At 33.8% G+C, this 21,905-nt stretch overlaps 1 protein-coding gene across 2 annotated transcripts in view; it reads left to right on the top strand.

Annotated features, from left to right (window-relative positions):
- The window catches only part of ELP4 (elongator acetyltransferase complex subunit 4), a 245,584-nt gene that overhangs the window by 91,923 nt on the left and 131,756 nt on the right, over nt 1-21,905 (top strand). For both annotated transcript variants that reach the window (XM_046017915.1, XM_046017914.1), the window contains 2 exons: nt 2,542-2,626; nt 7,566-7,754. In XM_046017915.1, coding sequence (XP_045873871.1) covers nt 2,542-2,626; nt 7,566-7,754 — 274 coding nt within the window. The remainder of the gene's footprint in view (nt 1-2,541; nt 2,627-7,565; nt 7,755-21,905) is intronic.

Below are 21,905 nucleotides of genomic sequence, written 5' to 3'. Positions count from 1 at the left end.
GTAAAATAGTATACAGGATTTGAAATATGCTGCTTTAGGACATGTTTTAAATACTTTGATAACCTAACCTTTGTTAATTGCTTGGAAACATTAAGGAGGACAGGGTCATATTTGTAACTAGAGTTTCTCCTGCCACCCATGATTTATAAGTTACTATACTGCTGAACAGCTACAAAAAAAGACAACAGCCTCAAAATTAAAGGGGTTTAATTTTTTAAAAATTTTAGATGACAATAGAAGATATTTTTGTCAGTAAAGAGATTTTTATATGTATTGCTGGCAAGAGCTATATCTCATGAAAATTAACAATACTTAGTAATAGTTTAATATCAATACTATATAAACCAGTTCAGTTTTAAATACTGTAATTCCATGTATCATAAATGAATATTATCAACTTATATACCTAAATATATTGATTTTTTCCCATTTAATTTTGTTATCAAAGTGTTTATTGTCCTAGAAATCTAATTAGTTTGGGGAAGTTGATTACTTGTAAAGTTCTAAACATTGCTGATGACTGGATTGTTTTATGTCAGTGTTAAATAAAGAAAGAGATTAAGGTGTTTTGGCTGTATGTCTTTATTTTTGTTCCCATATCAAACCTCTCTACCACCTTTGAAGAGAGCCTTAGCTCTACTATAGTTATTTTAACAGACTGGGTGAATAAAAAAGAAATAACTGATTCTTCTGATTGAGTAGTAGCAACAAAACTAAGAATTAATTTCTGTAGGTGTTGTCTAGTAATGTACCTCAGACAGCAAATTTACTACCAAGCACTTAAGGCAAATTTTATTTTTGAACAATTTGGGGCAAAAGAAAAATGCTTAAGAAACGTTGTTATATGTGAAATAATGTCTTGAGTAGATTGGTTGTTGGTGGATTAGAATGAACTGGTTATATTCTTGATCTACCCTCCTTTAATCCATATTGACATTTGTCAAATGGTTGCCTGAAATTCACTTCATAATCTGGGGCCTTGGAGCAGATTTACTCCTTGTGCACATCTAATTGACCCGGATAGGAATTGAACATGCTGCCTTCAAACAGCAGCACTTTCTTCTGAAAGTTGAGCTAGCCAGGACAAATACGTTACTTATCGATTCATATGTATTTATGTATTTATATATATTTATATATTCATATACTTATGAAAGAGTCACATCAGTACCATTATGGAATATCATTTTTTATGGACACACTTCTTCACTCACTAAACTGGAAACATGTGTCCACATAATCCAGTCCCTCATTGAAAATGGAGAAATAACTATATGTGAAATAACTATACTGGCCAAGCCTCCGATTGGAGTCATATTTATTTTGCACATAACAGTATTCCTTTCTCTTGGTTTTCTGTTTTGTTTTTGTTAGGTGCTTTGGGGCTAGCTCTGGCTGTTCAATAAAATATTTACAGAAAAGGGCAACAGGCCGAGTAACCTACCACTGATTTTGCACACTAAGTAGTCAGCTGCTTTCCCTAACTTGTTAGGTTCTTTAATGTTACATGTGTGCTTCAAATTATATTTCATTTTTCTTTAGGGCACTGATTCTGCATATGTGATCGCCTTACTTAGGATCACACGAAGCAAACACTTCTGTATTTTTAAGGACACCCACTGCTTTTACAGCATTTGTCACTTAAATGTCTATAAAATAGCTATGCTCCAGAACTTCATTATCATGACAATGTTCAGCCATAGCACGCAGGTTGTGCATTATCAAGAATATTAAATTCAGTCAGTGTTAAACCAGATGTTCTTCACAGTTACTAATTTTTTTGAGGTGTTTCATAACATTTGTAAAAACATTTTTAAGTAAGCTCTCCACCTAACGTGAGGCTTGAACTCACGACCCCAAGATCACAAGTCTCATGCTGTACCAACTGAGCCTGCCACTCTCCCCATTTTTGTAAAATATTTTAAAATAGGAACATTAATACTAATATTCATGTGAGAGATAATTTGTCTTCTTGAATTCATACATTTACTTTATTATTTTTGTTTTAAAAACAAAGTGGAAATTACACTCGTTTGTCTTCATAGGCCTTAAAAAAATCAAATTTTTAATTACTATTATTTTAGCAGTTTGTTCTAAGAAAATTAAGAGTTTCCTGGAAAATGAGCTTAGGTGATCGAGACATTGATTCAGGTGTACTTGGCATAGCACTTCATTAACTATGTGGTAATTATCTATGATTACTCCTGAAAAGCTATAGTGGCTTCATCTTTTCGGTTGCTTCATTAAATCATTAATTTTCTTGGAGGTAACTAAGCTTGACATAATTAAGCCATCTCAGTCTCCACAGATTTTTATCTTCCCATTATGTCAAGAACACTGAGCCAGTTAACATAAGGCATTATAACTTATTCCCTGGGTCTATTGACTGTATATTTTTAAATTCTTTTTACTATTTTGGTTCATTTTATATTATATTTAAGTAATTTCATAAATTTTAATTATTTCCTTAATGTTTTGGGTTAGATTTTGAATTTCCCTTGTAATAAGCCCATGTATGTTTGAACCCCTTCTTACCAACAGTTCTTTGACCAGTGGCTACAGAAAGCTGCTTCAGTTTATCCAGAACGTCATATATGAGGAAGGATTTGATGGATCCAATCCCCAGGTATTGAGTACCTTCAAAACCTCTTATAATCATGTGTATAATGTTGCTTTTAAACTCTTTAGAGGTAAACCCAGAAAGTTTTAGAATAATCAACAGTGAGCAAGCTGTTTCCAAGCACAGAAGATGTCCATAGCAGTGCACAGGCAGCCTTAGTTTGATGGTTAATGTGTATTTAAAGTTTTAGCTAAGTTCTCAGTGGATGCACAAAAGATGTATACATACATTGTCGGTATAAATTATCTGAAGTACATATTTGTAGCACCTGGAATGAATAAATAGCCACATGTTGAAAATTACTCCTAAATCTGCAGGACTTGCACTTTCTTATCTAAATTTTTTATATTTGTCATTTAGTCCTTAACTGAATTCCCTTATGAGTAAAATTAGTTAAGATTTTATTTCTTATAACATCACACTTTGAGTTGTCTCATTGAATAAAAGGTGATTTTATTTGCTATCTTATAGTATTTTATAACTTAATTATTTCTCTGTAGCTCTATTTTTAAAAATGGAAGTTTTTAAATTCCCTCTGTTAAAGATTCCAAATTCCTACTATTAAAGATGTTCCGGTTAGTTTAACTTAAACAAAATGAGAGAAATTTTATTTCTAGATATCATGCCTTTCAGAAATCTTTCTCAGTGATTTTAATTGCTATAGCTGCTAAAGATTTTCAGTTCATTATTACTATTTTAACAGAATTATTTCCAGAGCACCATTATTTTTACTGAAGAAAGCAGGGAATCCAGAAGTCTTTCTTTTTTGCATTATCAACTGTGTTTGCTCCTAATCCATAAATTTTAAGTATTCTTTAAAATTCTTTAAAATTAAGTAAACTTTACTGCTATATTTAATTTTTTTCCACAGCAAAGTAATTTTTAAATTTGTTTTGATCATCAGTTTTTTAAAAAATTATTTTTATTAACATATAATGTATTATTTGCCCCAAGGGTACAGGTATGTGGATCATCAGGCCTAGAAATTTCACAGCACTCACTATAGCTGATCATCAGTTTAATAGCAAGTTGAAAATACTTATGTGTGTGGTGAAGCATACACATTTATTTATAGATAACCCCATGTATGTTACAGTTTTGTGGGCTCAGTTTTTATTATAATTTTATTTTGCTCATTGTTGCTCCATTTTTGGTTCTAGCTAAGATTTATGGGCACTGTGTCCTCCCTTTAGTAGCATTGCCGTCTGGAGAGGTAAATTGGTCCCTGACAGACACCTCTCTCCACTTGCTGTGGTTGCTATGGAAACAGGCATGTCATAACAGTTCCTATGATACAGTGTGCAGAGCTGGTGTTCTTGCAGAATGATGATACATCTTCTAAGAGCAAGAAATTTTATAAAGTGCAAAAAAAGCAAAGCCAATAGCAAAAAGATATATACATACTTGCATATATATGTATATACACATGTGTACACACATCTGCACACATCCATCCAAAGGACCCTTGATCAGTAAGCTATTATTAGAATGGAATGAAATGTTTATTTTCCTAGTCATTTATCTGAGTATGAAAAACAACACAATTTTCAATAAATGGTATTTTATTTCATGAAACTTGATAACAAACTGAACTGGTTTGTCTCTCTGAACCAGAGGTTCTACAACTATTGACTTTCATAAAGATTAAACAGAGTTGATGTAGATATTTATATGGTGAATACCAAGAATGGTGAAAAAATTTACAACATGCAAAAGCATAAATTTTACGTTGTTTTTATGTTAATAAATTTCCATATTGTTATATTATGAAATATTTCATTTGCCAAATTACCTTATCTATACATCTGTCTCAGAAACTTTAGATGAATTCAAGAAGCCACAAAAATGCATCTGTGAAGCACTACTTTAAAAAATATTCCTGAGTCAAAATAATGTTCTGATATTGAAATAAATCCTCTTTAAAAAAAAAAAAAAAGTTTTTTCATTTATTCATTTGAGAAAGAGAGAGAGAGAGAGCACAAGCATGGGGAGTGGCAGACGGAGAGGGAGAAGCATTGACTCCCTGCTGAGCTGGGAGCCTGATGTCGGCCTCAGTCCCAGGACCCTGGGATCATGACCTGAGCTGAAGGCAGACGCTTAACCAACTGAGCCACCCACATGCCCCAAATTCTTCTTTTTAAAAGGAAATTTTCTTCTTATTTCCTCTATCACTACATTTTCAAATAAACTTATATTTTCAAATAACCTAATTTAGTTTACTTAAAATAGGCTATTAGGAACTGAGTATTACTACATTTACCTTGGTAGTAAGTAAAGTGGTGTAGCTCATCTGTAAGGATATTTGGAATGGAGACATTTACAAATTGCTGCCATAATTTCATTTAAGTTATGAATATAACTAAATATCTAAGAGATATGTAATAGTAATGAGCACTGATTTTCCTTAAGATACCAGATTAAATATTTTGCATGTTCTCATAGGAATAAATTTAAGTATTTATTGTTCAGCTTAACACAAAAGTTTACTTTTTAAATTTTGTTATGCCCTACGATGTGCCCCCATTATTATATGTCATAGCAAAGGAATTATAACAAAAATGACACAGGAAATTTATAACTCAGCCTTTTTTTTTTGCAATTACTATCACTTTTTAAGAATATATAAATGCATTCCCTATGTTGAAGTATTATGCTCAATTATACTCTGGTGTGCTGAGTACCTACCCCACTTAAATACCTTATTATTCATTCTTTGGCTTAATATTTTCATTATTTTTCAGATATACCAATGTATCTGTCAAGGTTGCTAAACCTCTGTAGTTCTCTTGCTTCTGCACCTAACAGCATTTTTGTTATAAACTTTTAGCAGATGCTCTTTGATACAATAGTTGTAATAGTGACTGGGTTAAAATACACAGCTGACCCTCAGTTTCTGAAATGTTGACAGGGAAAACGATATAATGCTGCTCTCCTTCTGCCTTCAGATTTTGTTCTAAAACCTAGATTTTGGGGAAAGGTTTCTCTCTCCCTTTTTTCAGATTGCTCTTTCTGTTGAGAATCTAATTAAGATACATGAGAAAACAAGTTTAGGAATGACAAAATAAAATGTAATCTTGCCATTTTACTTAAATTCTGAGTTTCTGAGTAATACAATGTAAGGAATAACCTGTCAGTTCACAGATATTTTACATGAGTTCATCCAAAACTTATTTAAACTTCTAACACAAGCCCTGGTACATATTACTATTTCATTTCATTCAAGTAATGCAGAAATTTAAAAAGACAACAATTTTTATGGACTGCCGAGGATCATAACATGTATGTTAAGGTGACTGCCTATCATAAACTTAATATGACCAGAAAAGAAAATTGGACCAGCTGCTTTGATAGTATCATTGTGTTCCAGGTTCTTGGAGTCAGGAAGGTTTTTTTTAATGTGCTTAAACTAAATTCCTTTTTCTGTAATCTCATTTTGATAGCTTTATCCAACCCATTGTGTCCCTTTATAGATTTGAAGAATTGTATAGGCTCATAGAACAATGTTCTGTTCTGTCCTTTTTATTGTAGAGATGAGAAAATGAATGCCTAAGTGGTGTATGGGTCTTGCATAGAACTGCATCTTCTTAATTACACAGTCCAGACTCTGAATATCTGTCTTACCCATTTTCCTAATTATTGTCCCCTTTTGTTTTTCCTCTTCTAACATTTTCCCTACTTTCCTTTATTGATAAATTCTCAAAAATAACACAAACTCAACTTTCATCTGTAATATCAGGAAGCTAGTGGGTCGTTAATAAATTATATTAGTTAAATAAATGTTATTAGTTTTATTATAGCAATAACATGTGATATATTGTAGGATCTGGCTTCAGCAGAAATCACACTCAAAAATGGCACATGTTCCAGATTTCTGCTTTAAGAAAGAAAACTTAACTTTCCCCATGAGAATTGTAATATTAATTTTTAAATTACTTCCATGCTCCAGGTTTTGCTATTGTCTCCTCCTTTGCCCAGAAATTTTGCCGGATTGCTAAGGAAAGCATTTATAAAACATTTGTTCAGTTAGAATAACACAAACAGTAAAATCTGTTATAAATACATCTCTGGCAAACACTTACTGATAATCATCCTAGGTTTTATTTAATGGTTTTTAAATGTTCTTTTTCCAGGAAATATTAGTCACTATTTCAGTAGTCTTGACTTCTAGATGTTCACTTGTCCAATTTTATGGAAAGCATTAAATTTAAATTATTTTGTAAACATAACCTCAAGAAGAATAAAGGCATATATAGAGAGAGTGTAAAACCAAAACACACATTTTTAAACTTCTTTCAAAGTATCAGACATTGGGCACAGTAGCATTTCAAATGAGAAATATTGAGCAAATTATAGTTTATTGAAAGACTTGTAGAATTTTGTAATACTAAGAATGGTTTGTAAGCCTTCTGGTTTAGATGTTCTTAATTGCTAACTGGTTTTTTATATATTATTTCAGACGCCTCAAACAATCCTTAGAGTAGTCACTGTTAAAATGTAGAAGCTGGAGGCTTTTGATACTCTTCAAATTTTACAAAAGTAAGAAAAAAAGTCAGTTGTGTTTTTGTAGTCTTGTAATAGTGAAGATTTCCTTTATCTTACTTTACACTAACTACACATTTTACCACCTCTACTGACTTTTCCTCCCTAATCTTTTATAAATTTAAAAACTGGCAAAGAGAGGGGCTCCTGGGTGGCTCAGTGGGTTAAGCCTCTGCCTTCAGCTCAGGTCATGGTCCCGGCGTCCTGGGATAGAGCCCCTCATCTGGCTCTCTGCACAGCGGGGAGCCTGCTTCCTCCTTTCTCTCTGCCTGCCTCTCTGCCTACTTCTAATCTGTTTATCAAATAAATAAAATCTTATAAAAAAAATCTGGCAAAGAGAAGTGAAAGAGGTAGCCTACTGGTTAACAAAACTTAATGTGTTTACCTCCCTCCCACTTTCCTTTAGAAAAAACAGAAAAACATTTTAAGAATAGGAATCCAGAATCTTGGTTCACCTTTGTGGGGAGATGATATTTGCTGTACAGAAAACTGTGACAACAGCCACAGCCTTACGAAGTTCCTGTATGTTCTCCGTGGTCTTCTACGAACTTCTCTTTCAGCCTGTATCATCACAATGCCAACACATCTTATCCAGGTATGAATCTTTCCAAAAGTTCTTTCCCCTAACTAGTGTGACATAATGAAGAGCAATATATACATGCTTTATGAGTCTGAGTCTGATAAGTTATTTTCATTTGCCATTTAAGTAAAACAGATTTCAGAAATGCCAGAAAAAAATGTCTTTTACTTTAAATTGTTAAATTGTTGTGTATTGGTGGTTTTAATATACAGTGAGTATATCTAAGTCCATCATTAATAATGTTATTATTTTTTTCTTTGATTTCTTGTAAACATGTAATATCATTGTGACATAAGGTTGATTTTTACTGGCATCTTTTCATTAATTATAAAGCTGATCTAAACCTATATCTTGAAGAAACATTTGTACACCTGTGTTCTTAGCATTATTTATAATAGCTAAAATGTGGAAGCATTCTGAAAATCCATTAACAGATTAATTGATAAGCAAGATGTGGCCTATATTGCAATGGAATATAATTCAACCTTGAAAAGGAAGGAAATTCTGACATATGCAGCAACACTGATGAATCTTGAGGACATTATCCTAAGTGAAATAAGTCAGTCGCAAAAAGACAAATACGGTGATTCCATTTACACGAGGTACTTAAGGTATTAAAAAATCATAGAGCTGATGGTAGTATGGTGGTTGCCAGGATCTGGAGGGGAAGAGGGCATGGCAAGTTATTATTTAATAGGTATAGAGTTTTAGTTTTGCAAAATGAAAACTGGTCTAGAAATTGTTAGTGGTGATGGTAACACAACATTATGAATGTATTTAATTTCACTGAACTGTACACTTAAAAATGGTTAAAATTGTAAATTTTATGGTATGTATCTTTTTCTACATTCCAAATTTTGAAGGAAAAAAAAAGTTGATCTGAATAGGATAAGTCCCTTTCTTCCCTTGCTGTTTCTGTGTATAAATCTCCTGAAGCTACACTTTCAGGAAAAGAGTCAGTCCTCCCCAGACAGAAAAAGAGGCATCTTTACAAGATTTTCCTCAATGACTCAAAAAAGTCCTTTTCTTAAGAATGTTCAAGAGGCTGGGGCACCTGGCTGGCTCAGTCAGAAGAGCATGCAACTCTTGTACTCAGGGTCGTGAGTTCAAACCCCACATTGGGTGTAGAGATTACTTTTATCTTTTTTTATTTCATTTTTTTCCCTTGACCTAGAGAGTGGGGGAGGGGTGTGGACGGTGGAGGCGCAGAGGAAGAGGGAGAGAGAATCCTAAGCAGGCTCCACGCACAGCATAGAGCCTAATGCAGGGCTTAATCTCATGACCCTGAGACCATGACCTGAGCCAAAATCAACACTTGGACACTCAACCCACTGAGGCACCCAGGTGCCCCCCTCAAAAAGTTTTTTTTTTTTTTAAAGAGTTTTCAAGAGGCAAGTTTGGGACAATTTTCATCATTATTTTTATTGTACAGGTAACAGAGAAACTAGAATTGCATTGTATATTTTTTCATGGTATTATTTTATATATATTTGTATAATAAATGTACAGTATTAAAAATGCAGTGAATGGAATGTGAAAGTCAAAATAAGCAAAATCCCTGAAATCATTTTTTTCTTTTTTTTTTAATATTTTATTTATTTATTTGACAGAGATTACTAGTAGGCACAGAGGCAGGCAGAGAGAGAGGGGGAAGCAGGCTCCCCACCGAGCAGAGAGCCAGATGCGGGGCTCGATCCCAGGACCCTGAGATCATGACCTGAACCAAAGGCAGAGGCTTTAACTCACTGAGCCACCCAGGTGCCCCGAAATCATTTTTTTCTAACTTACATACTAAAACACTGTGAGGGGAGGGGAGCGGAGGATGGGTGGTCAGGTGATGGACACTGGGGAGGGTATGTGGTTTTTTTGTTGTTGTTTTTTTTTAAATATTTTATTTATTTATTTGACAGAGAGAGATCACAAGTAGGCAGAGAGGCAGGCAGAGAGAGAGAGAGAGAGGGAAGCAGGCTCCCTGCCGAGCAGAGAGCCCGATGCGGGGCTCGATCCCAGGACCCTGAGATCATGACCCCAGCCGAAGGCAGCGGCTTAACCCACTGAGCCACCCAGGCGCCCCAGGGTATGTGTTTTGATATGCACTTTGTGTTGTATAAGACTGATGAATCACAGACCTGTACCCTGAAACAAATGATACATTCTATGTTAATAATAAAAAAAAATTTTTTTTTTAAACCACTATGATTTGAAATGACAGAACAGAATAGTTTTGAGTTTTGTTTTCCTTTACTTCTCTGGGAAGTCATAGTAATAACAATGATAGCAGCTAACAAATATAAAACACTTAAAGTCAGGATCTAATGGTTCTTTTAAAATTTTATGTAACTACTTTTATAATCTCCATTTTTACACACAAGGAAACTGTGGTACAGAAAAATTAAGAAACTAGGTCAGTGTTCAGTACTTGAAAAACCATGCTTTGAACCCAGAAAATTGATTCCAGAACCACATACTAGAATATGTAACAGATTTTTATTCTGGAACTCATTCAAAGCTAGTAAATCTCCTATTTTTTTAATCTTAGAGCTAGAAATGACATGGGGCTCATCTGTGCTAGGCTCCCACCTTTGGACAAGTAAAGCATTATCCCTGTTTTACAAATGAGTCTGAACCGAAATGACATGTTCAAGCAAATCACAGAAACAAAGACTGTACTTGGTGAGATTTCGTGGCTCTATGCAAACCCTATATTTAACTACATTAACAGAAATATGAGATACATGTGAAATTTGGAGTTCTCCAAGGAGATAAAGAAATATCATTTTAAGGTGCTGTATCTAAACATACTATATGAGGGTTAAAGCTGAGACTTTATTTAAGGACTATATGAAGTTTGTGAACCTTCAATGTACAGGAAAAGGTTCACATTTTCCTTTAAGAAAAAGTCACTATTTTAAGTGACTGTTTAAACATTTTAAGATAGTCTGATGTAGCACCATATTCCTTCCAGCACAAGTGGAGAGAGGAGTGTAATTGACAGTATACCGTACCTCCATACGTTGTCAGTGACTCGTGCTCTTGAGCTTTCTGAGGGTTACCATAGCAACATTTTTCTCTTCAAGTTAGCAGCCTCTAATAATTACAAACTTATAGCAAAAATAAAAATTAGATCTTAATCAGAAAAAAATTTTGACTTTTCACATCACAATTTCTTTCTTTCTTCTTTCTTTTTAAGTAAACACTACCCCCAACATGGGGCTCAAATTCAAAACCCCAAATTGGTATCAAGAGTTGCATGCTGTCCCAACTGAGCCAGCTAGGTGCCTTTCACATCAAGATTTCTTAAATCCAAATACTTCCCTCTCAACAAATTGGGGGAAAGATCTGCATTTCTTTTTTTTTTTTTAATTTTATTTATTTATTTGACAGAAAGAGAGATATCACAAGTAAGCAGCGAGGCAGGCAGAAGGGAAGCATGCCCCCTGCTGAGCAGAGAGCCCAGGGCCCTGAGATCATGACCTGAGCTGAAGGCAGAGGCTTAACCCACTGAGCCACCCAGGGACCCAAGATCTGCATTTCTTATAAATTTATCTATTGAAACTGTGTTTTCCTACATTATTCATTCATTTATTCTTTATTGTTTTTGGGTAACTGGTAATGCTATAGCCCACTTTATATTAGTGGAAGTTTTAAAATGAATGAGATACTGGTTCCTTTCAGGGACTTACCTTCTAATGGGGAGGTAAACATTAAGAACTTGTGTTACAATCTGAAAATGAAGTTAAGAAAACAGTTGCATTCATAATAGTACCAAAAAGAATAAAATACTTAGGGGTCACCTGGGTGGCTCAGTGGGTTAAGCCGCTGCCTTCGGCTCAGGTCATGATCTCAGGGTCCTGGGATCGAGTCCCGCGTCGGGCTCTCTGCTCAGCGGGGAGCCTGCTTCCCTCTCTCTCTCTCTCTCTGCCTGCCTCTCTGCCTACTTGTGGTCTCTCTCTGTCAAATAAATAAATAAAATATTTTTAAAAAAAGAATAAAATACTTAGGAATAATTTTAGCAAGGATAATGTAAAACTTATACTTTGAAAACTACAAAACATGTTGAAAAACAATTTTAATGATCTAAATGAATGGAAAAACTTCCCAGGTTCATGGATCAGAAGGTTCAAAATTATTATGACAATCGTCTCTAAACTCATCTACAGGTCCAATGCAGTCTTTATTGGAATTCCAGCTGAATTTTTTGGGAGAAATTTGCAAGCTGATTCTAAAATGGCTATGCAATTTCAGAGGACTTAGAATAACCAAAACAAACCTAAAAAGGAATAAAGTAAGAGGGTTCATTTTCCTCAATTGCAAAATTTACTAAAAACAATAGTAAAAGGCAGTATAGTGCTATCATAAAATAGGTATATAAGTCAACAGAATAGAATTTAGAGTTCAGAAATAAATCCATGTGGTCAGCTGATTTCGACAAGGGTGTCAAGACTATTTAACAAGAAAAGGATCATCTTTTTCAATGAATGGGATGGGACAACTAGATGGCCACATGAGCAAAACAGTGAAGTTACACACAGTACACACAGTACCATAGCAGGTACAAAAATTAATTCAAATTGATCAAGGACCTAAATGTAAGTGCCAAAACTATAAAACTCTTAGAAAAAAACTTAGGGAAAAATCTTTATAACCTTAGATTTGGCAAAGAATTCTTAGATATGGCACCAAAAGCACAAACAATTAAAAAAAAAAATAGACAAAGGGGACTTATCAAACTTAGAAACTTTTTTCTTTAAAGTAGTTTCCATGCCCAATGTGGGGCTTGAACTCATAGCCCTGAGATGAATCGCATGCTCTTCCAGTTGAGCCAGTGATGCATCTTAAAATGAAAAACTTTTATGTTTAAAGGACACCATCAAGAAGTCATTATGATACATGAAAATATTTACAAATCATATATCTGAATAGAGATTTGTATCTACAACACATAAAGAATGCTTTCAACTCAATACTAAAAAGAAAATTCAATAAAAAATGGGAATGGAATTTGAATATACAATTTTGAAAAAGATAGATGAATGGCCAGTTAGCACATGAAAGATGCCCAACATCATGAATCATCAAAAATGCAAATCAAAATTACAATGAGATTCTAGTTCACACTCTCTAGGATGGGTAGAATAAAAATTTAAGTAACAGTAAGTGTTGGTAAGGTGAAGAAATTGAAACTCTAATACTCTGCTGGTGGGAATGTAAAAGGGTATAGCTGCTTTGGAAAGAGTCTTGCACTTTTCAATGATTCAGCATAGAGTTATCATATGACCCAGCAATTCCACTCATTAGTATATCCCCAAGAGAAATGAGACCAAGTGTCCGTATAGAAACTTGTGCATGAATGTTTTATAGCACCATTATTCATAAGAGCCAAAAGATGGAAACAGCCTGAATCTCCATTAACTGATGCCTGGATAAACAAATGTGATATATCCACACAATGAAATATTATTTGGCCATAAAGAGGAATGAAGTACTAATATTTGCTACAAAATAAATGAACCTTAAAAAAAGATTATACCAAATAAAAGAAGCCATCACTAAAGAACATATACTATATGATTTCATTAATGTGAAGGTCCTGAATAAGGAAATCTATAGAGCCAGAAAATAGTGTTACCTAGAGCTTGGAATGTAGGGACACAGAGACCTTGAGTATGTGGAGGGGTGATTTGTAAAAAGATTGAAGGTTTGGGTTTTTTTTTTTAAGGTGAAGAAAATGTGGTAAAATTGCTTTGGGTGGGGCGCCTGGGTAGCTCAGTCGTTAAGCGTCTGCCTTCAGCTCAGGTCATGATCCCAGGGTCCTGTTATGATCTCAGAGTCCTGGGATTTAGCCCCACATTGTGCTCCCTGCTCTGCGGGAAGCCTGCTTCTCCCTCTCCCACTCCCTCTGCTTGTGTTCCCTCTCTCACTGTGTCTCTCTCTGTCAAATAAATAAATAAAAAAAAATTTTTTTAATGCCTTGAGTGACGGTTGCACATAACTGTGAATACTAAAAAAAACCACTGACTTGTACACTTTAAATGGGTGAATTGTTATTTCAGTAAAGTTGCTGATAAAAGAAAAAAAGATAAGTTACAAAATAGGTGGTAAATCTGATAGCAGAGTTACGAGGACACCGGAGCAGAACTTTAGTCCAGTGATTCTCAAACTTTTTTATGTCAGAACCTCTTTACACTCTTAAGAACAATGGACAATCTCAACAATTTTATTCATTTGGGTTGTATCTATTGATACTTACCATGTTAGAAACTGAAGCAGAAATTTTTAAATTTTTATGAATTCAGTTAAAATAATAATAAAATGATTACACAATTGTAAATAATAATGATTTTCCAAAACAAAGCAAAAAATTTTAGCAAGAAGAATAATGTTGTTTTTACATCTTTCCTTAGTAGAAAACAGCAGGTTCTAATATTGGATTCCTTATTCAATCCATTGTGATATATTATTTTGGCTGAAAAATGAAAAAATCTGACTTCATACAGTTACATTGTTGGAAAAAGGAGAACTCTTTTAATAACTTTTAAGGCAATTGTGGATATTCCTCTTCAATATACACCAAAACTCACAAGATAATTGTATTATAAACATTGATTACAATGTGGAATCAAAAACGGTATCGATGAGGTTTTTCATATTATGTTACACTAAAAGGCATTGGTTTATCTTGTGCTTTGAATGGGTCTTTTACCCATTGAAGATACCAACATTTCATTCCTTGGTCATTTGGAAGGTGCCGATTCACTGAGTTACACAGATCTTCCAGATATTTACACAGTTCATTATACAATGTCTGACAATCATATTGGTTAATATCAGCATCATCTATAGTGTTATACATGTCACAGTTTTCTTTTATTGCTGGTTAGTTTTTGAATGTAAAAATATACCACAATTTCTTTATTCTTCCACCTACTGACGGGCATGAGCTCCTTCCAGATGGATGCTATTGTGAATAAAGCTGCTATGGATGTTAATGTGTGAGTCTTGTATACATGGGTATTTTCATCTTTCAAGGAATCACATCCCTCCAACCCTTTTTATTTTCAATCTTTCATATTTTAGCCATTGTAGTACACGTGAAGTGTATGACATGGTGGTAATTTGCATTTCCTTGATAACTAATGACGTTCACATTCTTATCATATATTTGTTGGCTATTTGCCTGTCTCCTTTTGTCTGTCTTTTGTCCATTGGTTTGGGTTATTTATCTCCTCATTGAATAGTAAAATTCCTTAAATATTTTAAGTATATCTTTGCAATAATTTTCTTCCAGTCTGTGACTTGGCCTTTTCTATGAACAATGTCTTCTGAAGAGCTGAAGTTTTTAACCTTAATGAAGTTTAACTTATCAGTTTTTGGGTTTTTTTTTTAATTTTTTAAAAAGATTTTATTTTTTTGACAGAGAGATCACAAGTAGGCAGAGAGGCAGGCAGAGAGAGAGGGGGAAGCAGGCTCCCTGCTGAGCAGAGAGCCCGATATGGGGCTTGATCCCAGGACTCTGAGATCATGACCTGAGCCGAAGGCAGAGGCTTAACCCACTGAGCCACCCAGGTGCCCTGTAACTTATCAGTTTTTTTTTTAATGGTTAACAGTTTCTCTCCCCTGCTACTCCCATTTTACAAATCTTTGCCCTCTCTAGGTTTTTTCCTATGTTTTCATCTGAAAGTTTTGTAGTTTTATCTAACATATCAATATATTCCAATTTTAATTTTCTACACAACTTTAATTCATATTCTCAAATAGTTTTTTACTTATTAGTTAACATTCTAATTATATGTCAAAACACTACATTCAGTAGTTCTCTTTTTATAGGTATGCCTCTTTACCAAGGTACTTATTGTCTGCTACAAACATGTGATTTCATATAATCTTATATATCTAATACTTTGTGGTCTCTGGAAAGTTAGGGCTACATATTTATAATTTTCTTTATTGGCAGCTTAGGTTTATGATAATAATACATCATTAAAGACAATAAAGCATACAAGTTCCTAGCACAGCAACTAAGCTTTTTCTAGATGTTCAATAAATGCTAAAGAAATAACGATTCTTGGGGCGCCTGGGTGGCTCAGTGGTTTAAGCCGCTGCCTTCGGCTCAGGTCATGATCTCAGGGTCCTGGGATCGAGTCCCACATCGGGCTCTCTGCTCGGCGGGGAGCCTGCTTCCCTCTCACTCTCTCTGCCTGACTCTCTGCCTACTTCTCTGCCTACTTGTGATCTCTCTCTGTCAAATAAATAAATAAATAAAATCCTTAAAAAAAAATAATGATTCTTACTTGGGAAATTATTTCTAATATCTGATTGTTGAAACTTCTTGAATCTTTATTATAAATTATGTGATTTTAGTAGCATCTTTTTTCTAACATGCCCCAATCTTACCTGCAAATGGCCAACTTATTAAAATGTCATTTGGTTACCTTAGTTTTATATAGGATATACCAGCATATTTCAAGTCTTATGACTAAAAGTTTGGCATAAATAAATAAATTTTTGCCTCTTTGACCAGTAGAATTTATTTATAATTTTAAAAGAGGATAATCTATTTTTCCTTTAAGGGCTTTTTATAGAATATGCAGGAACCTAACATTGTGAGTTTTATAATCACACAAATATCATAGGGAAATTCCTTGCTCTAATCATCTTAGGCATTATACACATACTTATATTGTTTGCATTGTTAATGATGTTAAGTCATTATAAAGTTATACTTTAATATTAGTTTGGTTAGCTTTAATGAGCTTCATGATTGTGATGATAAGTAAACTTGGAAGAAACTTTTTCAGATACTTGTGAAAATACTGCCACTCTTACTACTACTATAACTATGCTGTTGCTAAAACTATTAGGCACATACCACATGCCAAGCACTCTACAAGCATTATGTCCTTGAATATGGACCACAAGCCTTACCTCTACTTTTACAAGGTCACGTAGTTAATAAGTGGCAAGACCAGTAATGTTCTAACTCATGTCTTTCCCTGACTCCAAACTCTAGCATCTTCACTGTTAGGTTATATAGCTAGCAGCCCTATTCATAACAAAAACTTTGCAGGATAGGCGTGATGCCAGTTGTAAACATGATTAAACTGAAATTAAGTGATTCGACAAAGTCACATATTTAATTACATATTTAAAGCTAATATCAAACTCCGATCTTTTTAAAAAACTTACTCTTTCCTCTCTGTCACATTACATCTTTATCCATCTTGAATTACTACCTCTGATGGCAGTAACTTTCCATTAGGAATAAGAGTTCTAGGCTAACATTTCTATTGTTCAGTATTGTTAAAGAGAAAACTATTATTGTAAAACCCTTGACAAATTAGTACATGTGAAAGATTAAGTAAAAAGTTTCATTGCAGCCAGGGGAGGAAAAGGGATGGAAGCATATTCCCTTATGTGTAATTGCAAAAAAAAAAAAAAAAAAACAATTATGAAATAAACACATGTACATAGGTAGTTTTCTTTATTCCAAAGGGATCAATCCAAGAACAAGAAAAAGAAAATGTTACAGATTTTCCTGCATAAGGAAACAGCAGTCATACTATCAGATGACCTCAAGTCATCCTATATATATCACCAATTAAATAATGATGAGATGAGAAGGTGGACTGGATGGCCGAACATTATGCAATATTTGCATTTTGGTATTTTATAAATATATTTAAAACTTTATATAACTAGAAGAGATATAGTTTAAATTTATGTTTTTTACAGTACCAGTAAAAAGACTATTTTGAAATGGAAATAGGAAAGTGGAGGGTCAGGCTTGGTGATGAGTCAAGGTTAAGTAATGTGAGTAAGAATTAAGACGTCTTCCTCAAAATAGAGAATTTTTTTTTAAAAAACTCATCCATCTAAAATTTTCCCATTATCCATAGTTTCCTCCCTCCACAATTTTTCTAGCTATCACATAAATAAAAAAACAAATTATTCTTTTGCTCTTCGAGCATGACATCTCACCACATACTTGTTTTTATATCAAAGTACTTAGGAGAAAATAAAAGATTTAACAGTTTGCTAAAGTAGGGGTGTAAAATCTGATGTAAAGAGGGGATAAAACTCTTAATAACTCTTAAAGACTATAAGGAAAATCACAATGTTTAGGCTAAGGAAAGGGAATAAGAACGGGAAGCAGTATGTTTACAATGCTAATCAAAGACATAGGAATACACAGAACCACGGGACTGGGAGTTTATTTAATAAATCTTACTGACTGATTTCTCTGGGCCAGTTGTAGTCCTCAACTCTTTTCAAATATTAGCTCATTTTATCCTCACAATAAGCCCATACAGTTGGTGCTATTATTGTCTCCATTTTACAGATTAAGAAACAAGGGACCAAAAAAAAATTTTTTTTGAAGTGACTTTCCCAAGGTCACACAGCTAGTGAGGGGCAGGATTTAGACCAGAGCAGTGGCCTCTAATTACCATACTCTTAACTACCATGCTCTGCAGCTTACTCCATGGAAGTACTAAAATATCAGCAGAATTAAGAAGCAGACTGTGTGCAAGGCTCTTCCAGACAGATAGACCCAATTAGTCAGATGGTTTTAGTAAAATCTTAACTTTGGCAGCCTCAGCTTCTTCCTCTATAAAAATGGGGTGCAGAAGACCATGTTCAGAGGATTAGCGACAATACGTGCTGACGCACTACTGACACATAGCAGGCGCTCAGTACAGGTCAGCAATCTTTACCTTCCCTATTCTTATTTAAAAAGACTTCCAAAATTGAAAATCTGAACAGAGATCGGGTGACAAAAAAATCGGGTGTACAAGTCCATCAATGCAGTAGAAATCCTCAGCTTACTTTCTCTTTTCAGGAAAGACTCTGACAGTCTTCTCATAGCTTAGGCCTGAGACAGACCAGGAAGCATGCCTGAAGTGGGGCAGCCGTCTAAGTCATAGTAACCTCACACCATGTTGTACCGTGACTCTTTTTAACATCGTATGTCAGCTTCCTCTCCACTATGACCAGTGCCATTCCTGTAGACTCTAAGTCAGGATTTAAGTGGTGATTGAATGTCTAAGGGTAACTTAACTTATTCATTCACTTAACAAATATTTATTGTAGGCCTTGGCACTCATGGGGATATAGAAGTGAATATAGGGGATATAGTAGTAAATAAGATAATGTCCCAATCCTTGTGGAGGTTTTTCAGCAACATAAAAGATAGTGTGAATGGAGCAGAAAAGAGTATATGTAAGTATTTGCAAGCTTGCGCTTGAAATTTGATAGTAAAGTGGTTTCTGCAGGAAATACAAATGAAATTTCATATCTTTGGGAATGTCATATAATTAAACATCTATAGGGTGACAGAATTGTGATACCTTTAGTTGAATATGTTGTGTAAAATATCACTAGATTAATAATACGTAAAATATCTATATCTCTTAAATTGGTAAAACAGCCAATCAGTGTTCTTACTTTAGTTATTAGCATTCTGTCAGACATGTACAGTAATGATTAGTTACCCTTTATTATACTTTTGGCATGCTTCCCATGTTTAATTTCATTGTAGGGAAGGAACACATAGTTAAGGAAATTGCAAAGAGGAGGAAAAGTTAAAATAGGGAAAATAATGACATAGATTCAAAACTGACTTGAATTTATTGTTATAATAAGACTTTGGCAAGCAGAATGAAGAAGAATTATTTTTAAATTTGCCTTTGAAATATTTTGTGTTCAGCCTCACAACTTTGAACTTGAATTTTTTTTCTTAATTTTCTCCGGGTTAAAACTTATTTCCATAACAGCATAGGTAAAAATAACAAGCATACATTGAAACAAATGTGTAAAAATAATTCTAAATATCTGTAAGAAAACACTAAAATTATTCACCAAATATATTATGAGTGTCTTAATAAAAGTATTGTCTTAAACAATTTCCCTTGTGAGGTTATAACATTACTCATATTAATATGTCTCTTTCTAGAAAATAGTTGGAGCATCTGCTCAGAGACATCGTATTAAAAATACATGTGAAAATGGCCAAGTTAAATACAAACTTTGTCACATGCTAGACTATGGAGTAAAGTGTCCTTAGAAAGAGCAGAACTACGGCCGGCTCCCCTATATTCCAGCATTACCCAGTTCCCAGATCCCTGCTGTGTAGTTGTTCCACTCGCCAAGAAGCCTGTTAAAGAGCCCCCCAGAGCATGTGTACAGCCCTCCATGTTAATAGTTAATTGGTGAGGATGGCAAGATGAGAGGACAGCCGAACATGTGGTCTCTCAGACTCAAGCCGTAGACAGACCTTTAGTTATAATAACAGCAGCTGCTCACGTTCTCACAACTCAACTGTTCAAAACTGTTGTCGAATGAACGTTGTCGTGGATTGGGGAAGAAAAAAAAAAAAGAGGGAAGGTTACATCTAAGAAAAATAACTAAACCCTACCTTGAAACTCTCACTATGTATTAAGTATGAGAATATTACTTCAGCTTTTTAAAACTTAAGTGTAAATTTCTAATTTAAAGGTTGTTCTGTTTCAGGTACATTGAACGTTCTACTGCTTCTTTCCCATTTACTGTTAGAAATGTTTGTGCACTGTTTGAAACTTTTTAATGAGATTTTTTGCAAAGTGATACCTTTGAAGCAGTTACAATAGGGTACTGTTTGATTTCCACATCTAGCAAGATATGAAACTATCATTTTTTTGGTCTTATAAATGGGAACTGGCTTACTAATAGTAAAATCTGTCATCTACCTCCAAAATATAACATTTTCTGCCTTTTAAATTAATTTCATTTTTAGTTCCTAGTGACAATTGTGTTTGAAGAAAATGATAACTGAAAACATTTGTTCTTTTTGGAAATAATAATTAAGTTTTATGCCCCCCAAAATTAGCTTGATGCCTTGTTATTAGTTCATTGGTAAGAATTGTTCATTGGTAAGGTAAAAGGAAAGTAAATTTCTCTTAACTAATGCATTTTATTTACACAATCTATGACAGGTTGTTCTTGATTTGTTTTTATTGATCAAAAACACTTTCACCTGAAACTGTAAGGAAATAAATATCAAAGAACTTAGAATTTTGATTAAAATGGGGGGGGTATATTTTTCTATGCCTTTCTCAGAGCTTCCCTTTCAGGAAGAAAATTTACTTTTTATTATTGCTAGTTTATTCAGATTGTCATATCCTACTTTTTAAAGGATTTTTAAAATATAAACAACAACCTAATAAATTTCTCCCTAACTATAATAACGCAGGATGAAAACTTCTTTGACATTATTCATGATAAAATATTAAATAATATTTTCTCATTCTAGAATACTTCTAAATAGTGCCATACATTTAATGTATTTGCTTACAGAACATTTGTTTGTAAACTATTTAAACTTTATTTTATTCAGAATAAATTCCTGATTTGAAAAGTGGCCTAGAGCATATTGTGTCTGATCGTCATTGGCATTTGGTCATTTAATAGTCTTATTCAGTTTTTATCATTTAACCAAAGTTTCCCAGCAATTTGATCTGTGGACATTTTTCCCCATCTATCTCTTTAAAGAATACCGTCACCAGTATGTTCTTTTATACTAAGGAAAGTTTATTTTCTGAAGGAAAGCAGGAAGAAAACATCTTGTTATAATGTCTCTTGAAAATTGTAAGTTTTAGTGTGTTATTTAAATGATATATTTTCATATTAATATTTTGCAACATTAATGTAGTAAAGCTTTGAATCCATTGCAATGAATGAATGTTTCAAAGTAGAGAAATTCAGAACAAGTCTTTTCACATCCATAAACTTTTGTGTTCCTGCTGAGTATCTTAGCAGCTAAAGTCTAAGTCAGGTAATGGACAGCTTAGAACTAACCACTAATATGGGATTATGAAATGTGGACTCCAGTGGTCTTGTGAATTTCTCTCAGTGTGAAATCTTTTATTCTTAAAACAAGAACTAAATATAATTGCATGGTGAAGGAACAACATACTTTTGTGAGTTTACAACTATAAAATTTTGGAAAATATTTTTAATGTAATTGTTGATAAGAGCGTCATTATAGGAAGCATAGCATCACCTGTCACATAATGTAATCTATTTTAAGTGGTCTGTACTTTACTAAGGACAATATTTAAGGATGAAAATTAGAGATTAGATTTAATCTCTTGATCATAATTACCAATTACTAGAAGATAAAGTTAGATATTC

This window comes from Meles meles, chromosome 8, assembly GCF_922984935.1.
Source record: "Meles meles chromosome 8, mMelMel3.1 paternal haplotype, whole genome shotgun sequence".
NCBI lineage: Eukaryota > Metazoa > Chordata > Mammalia > Carnivora > Mustelidae > Meles > Meles meles.
Note: the sequence above shows the minus strand (reverse complement) of the source record. Positions and strands in the feature narration are given on the sequence as shown.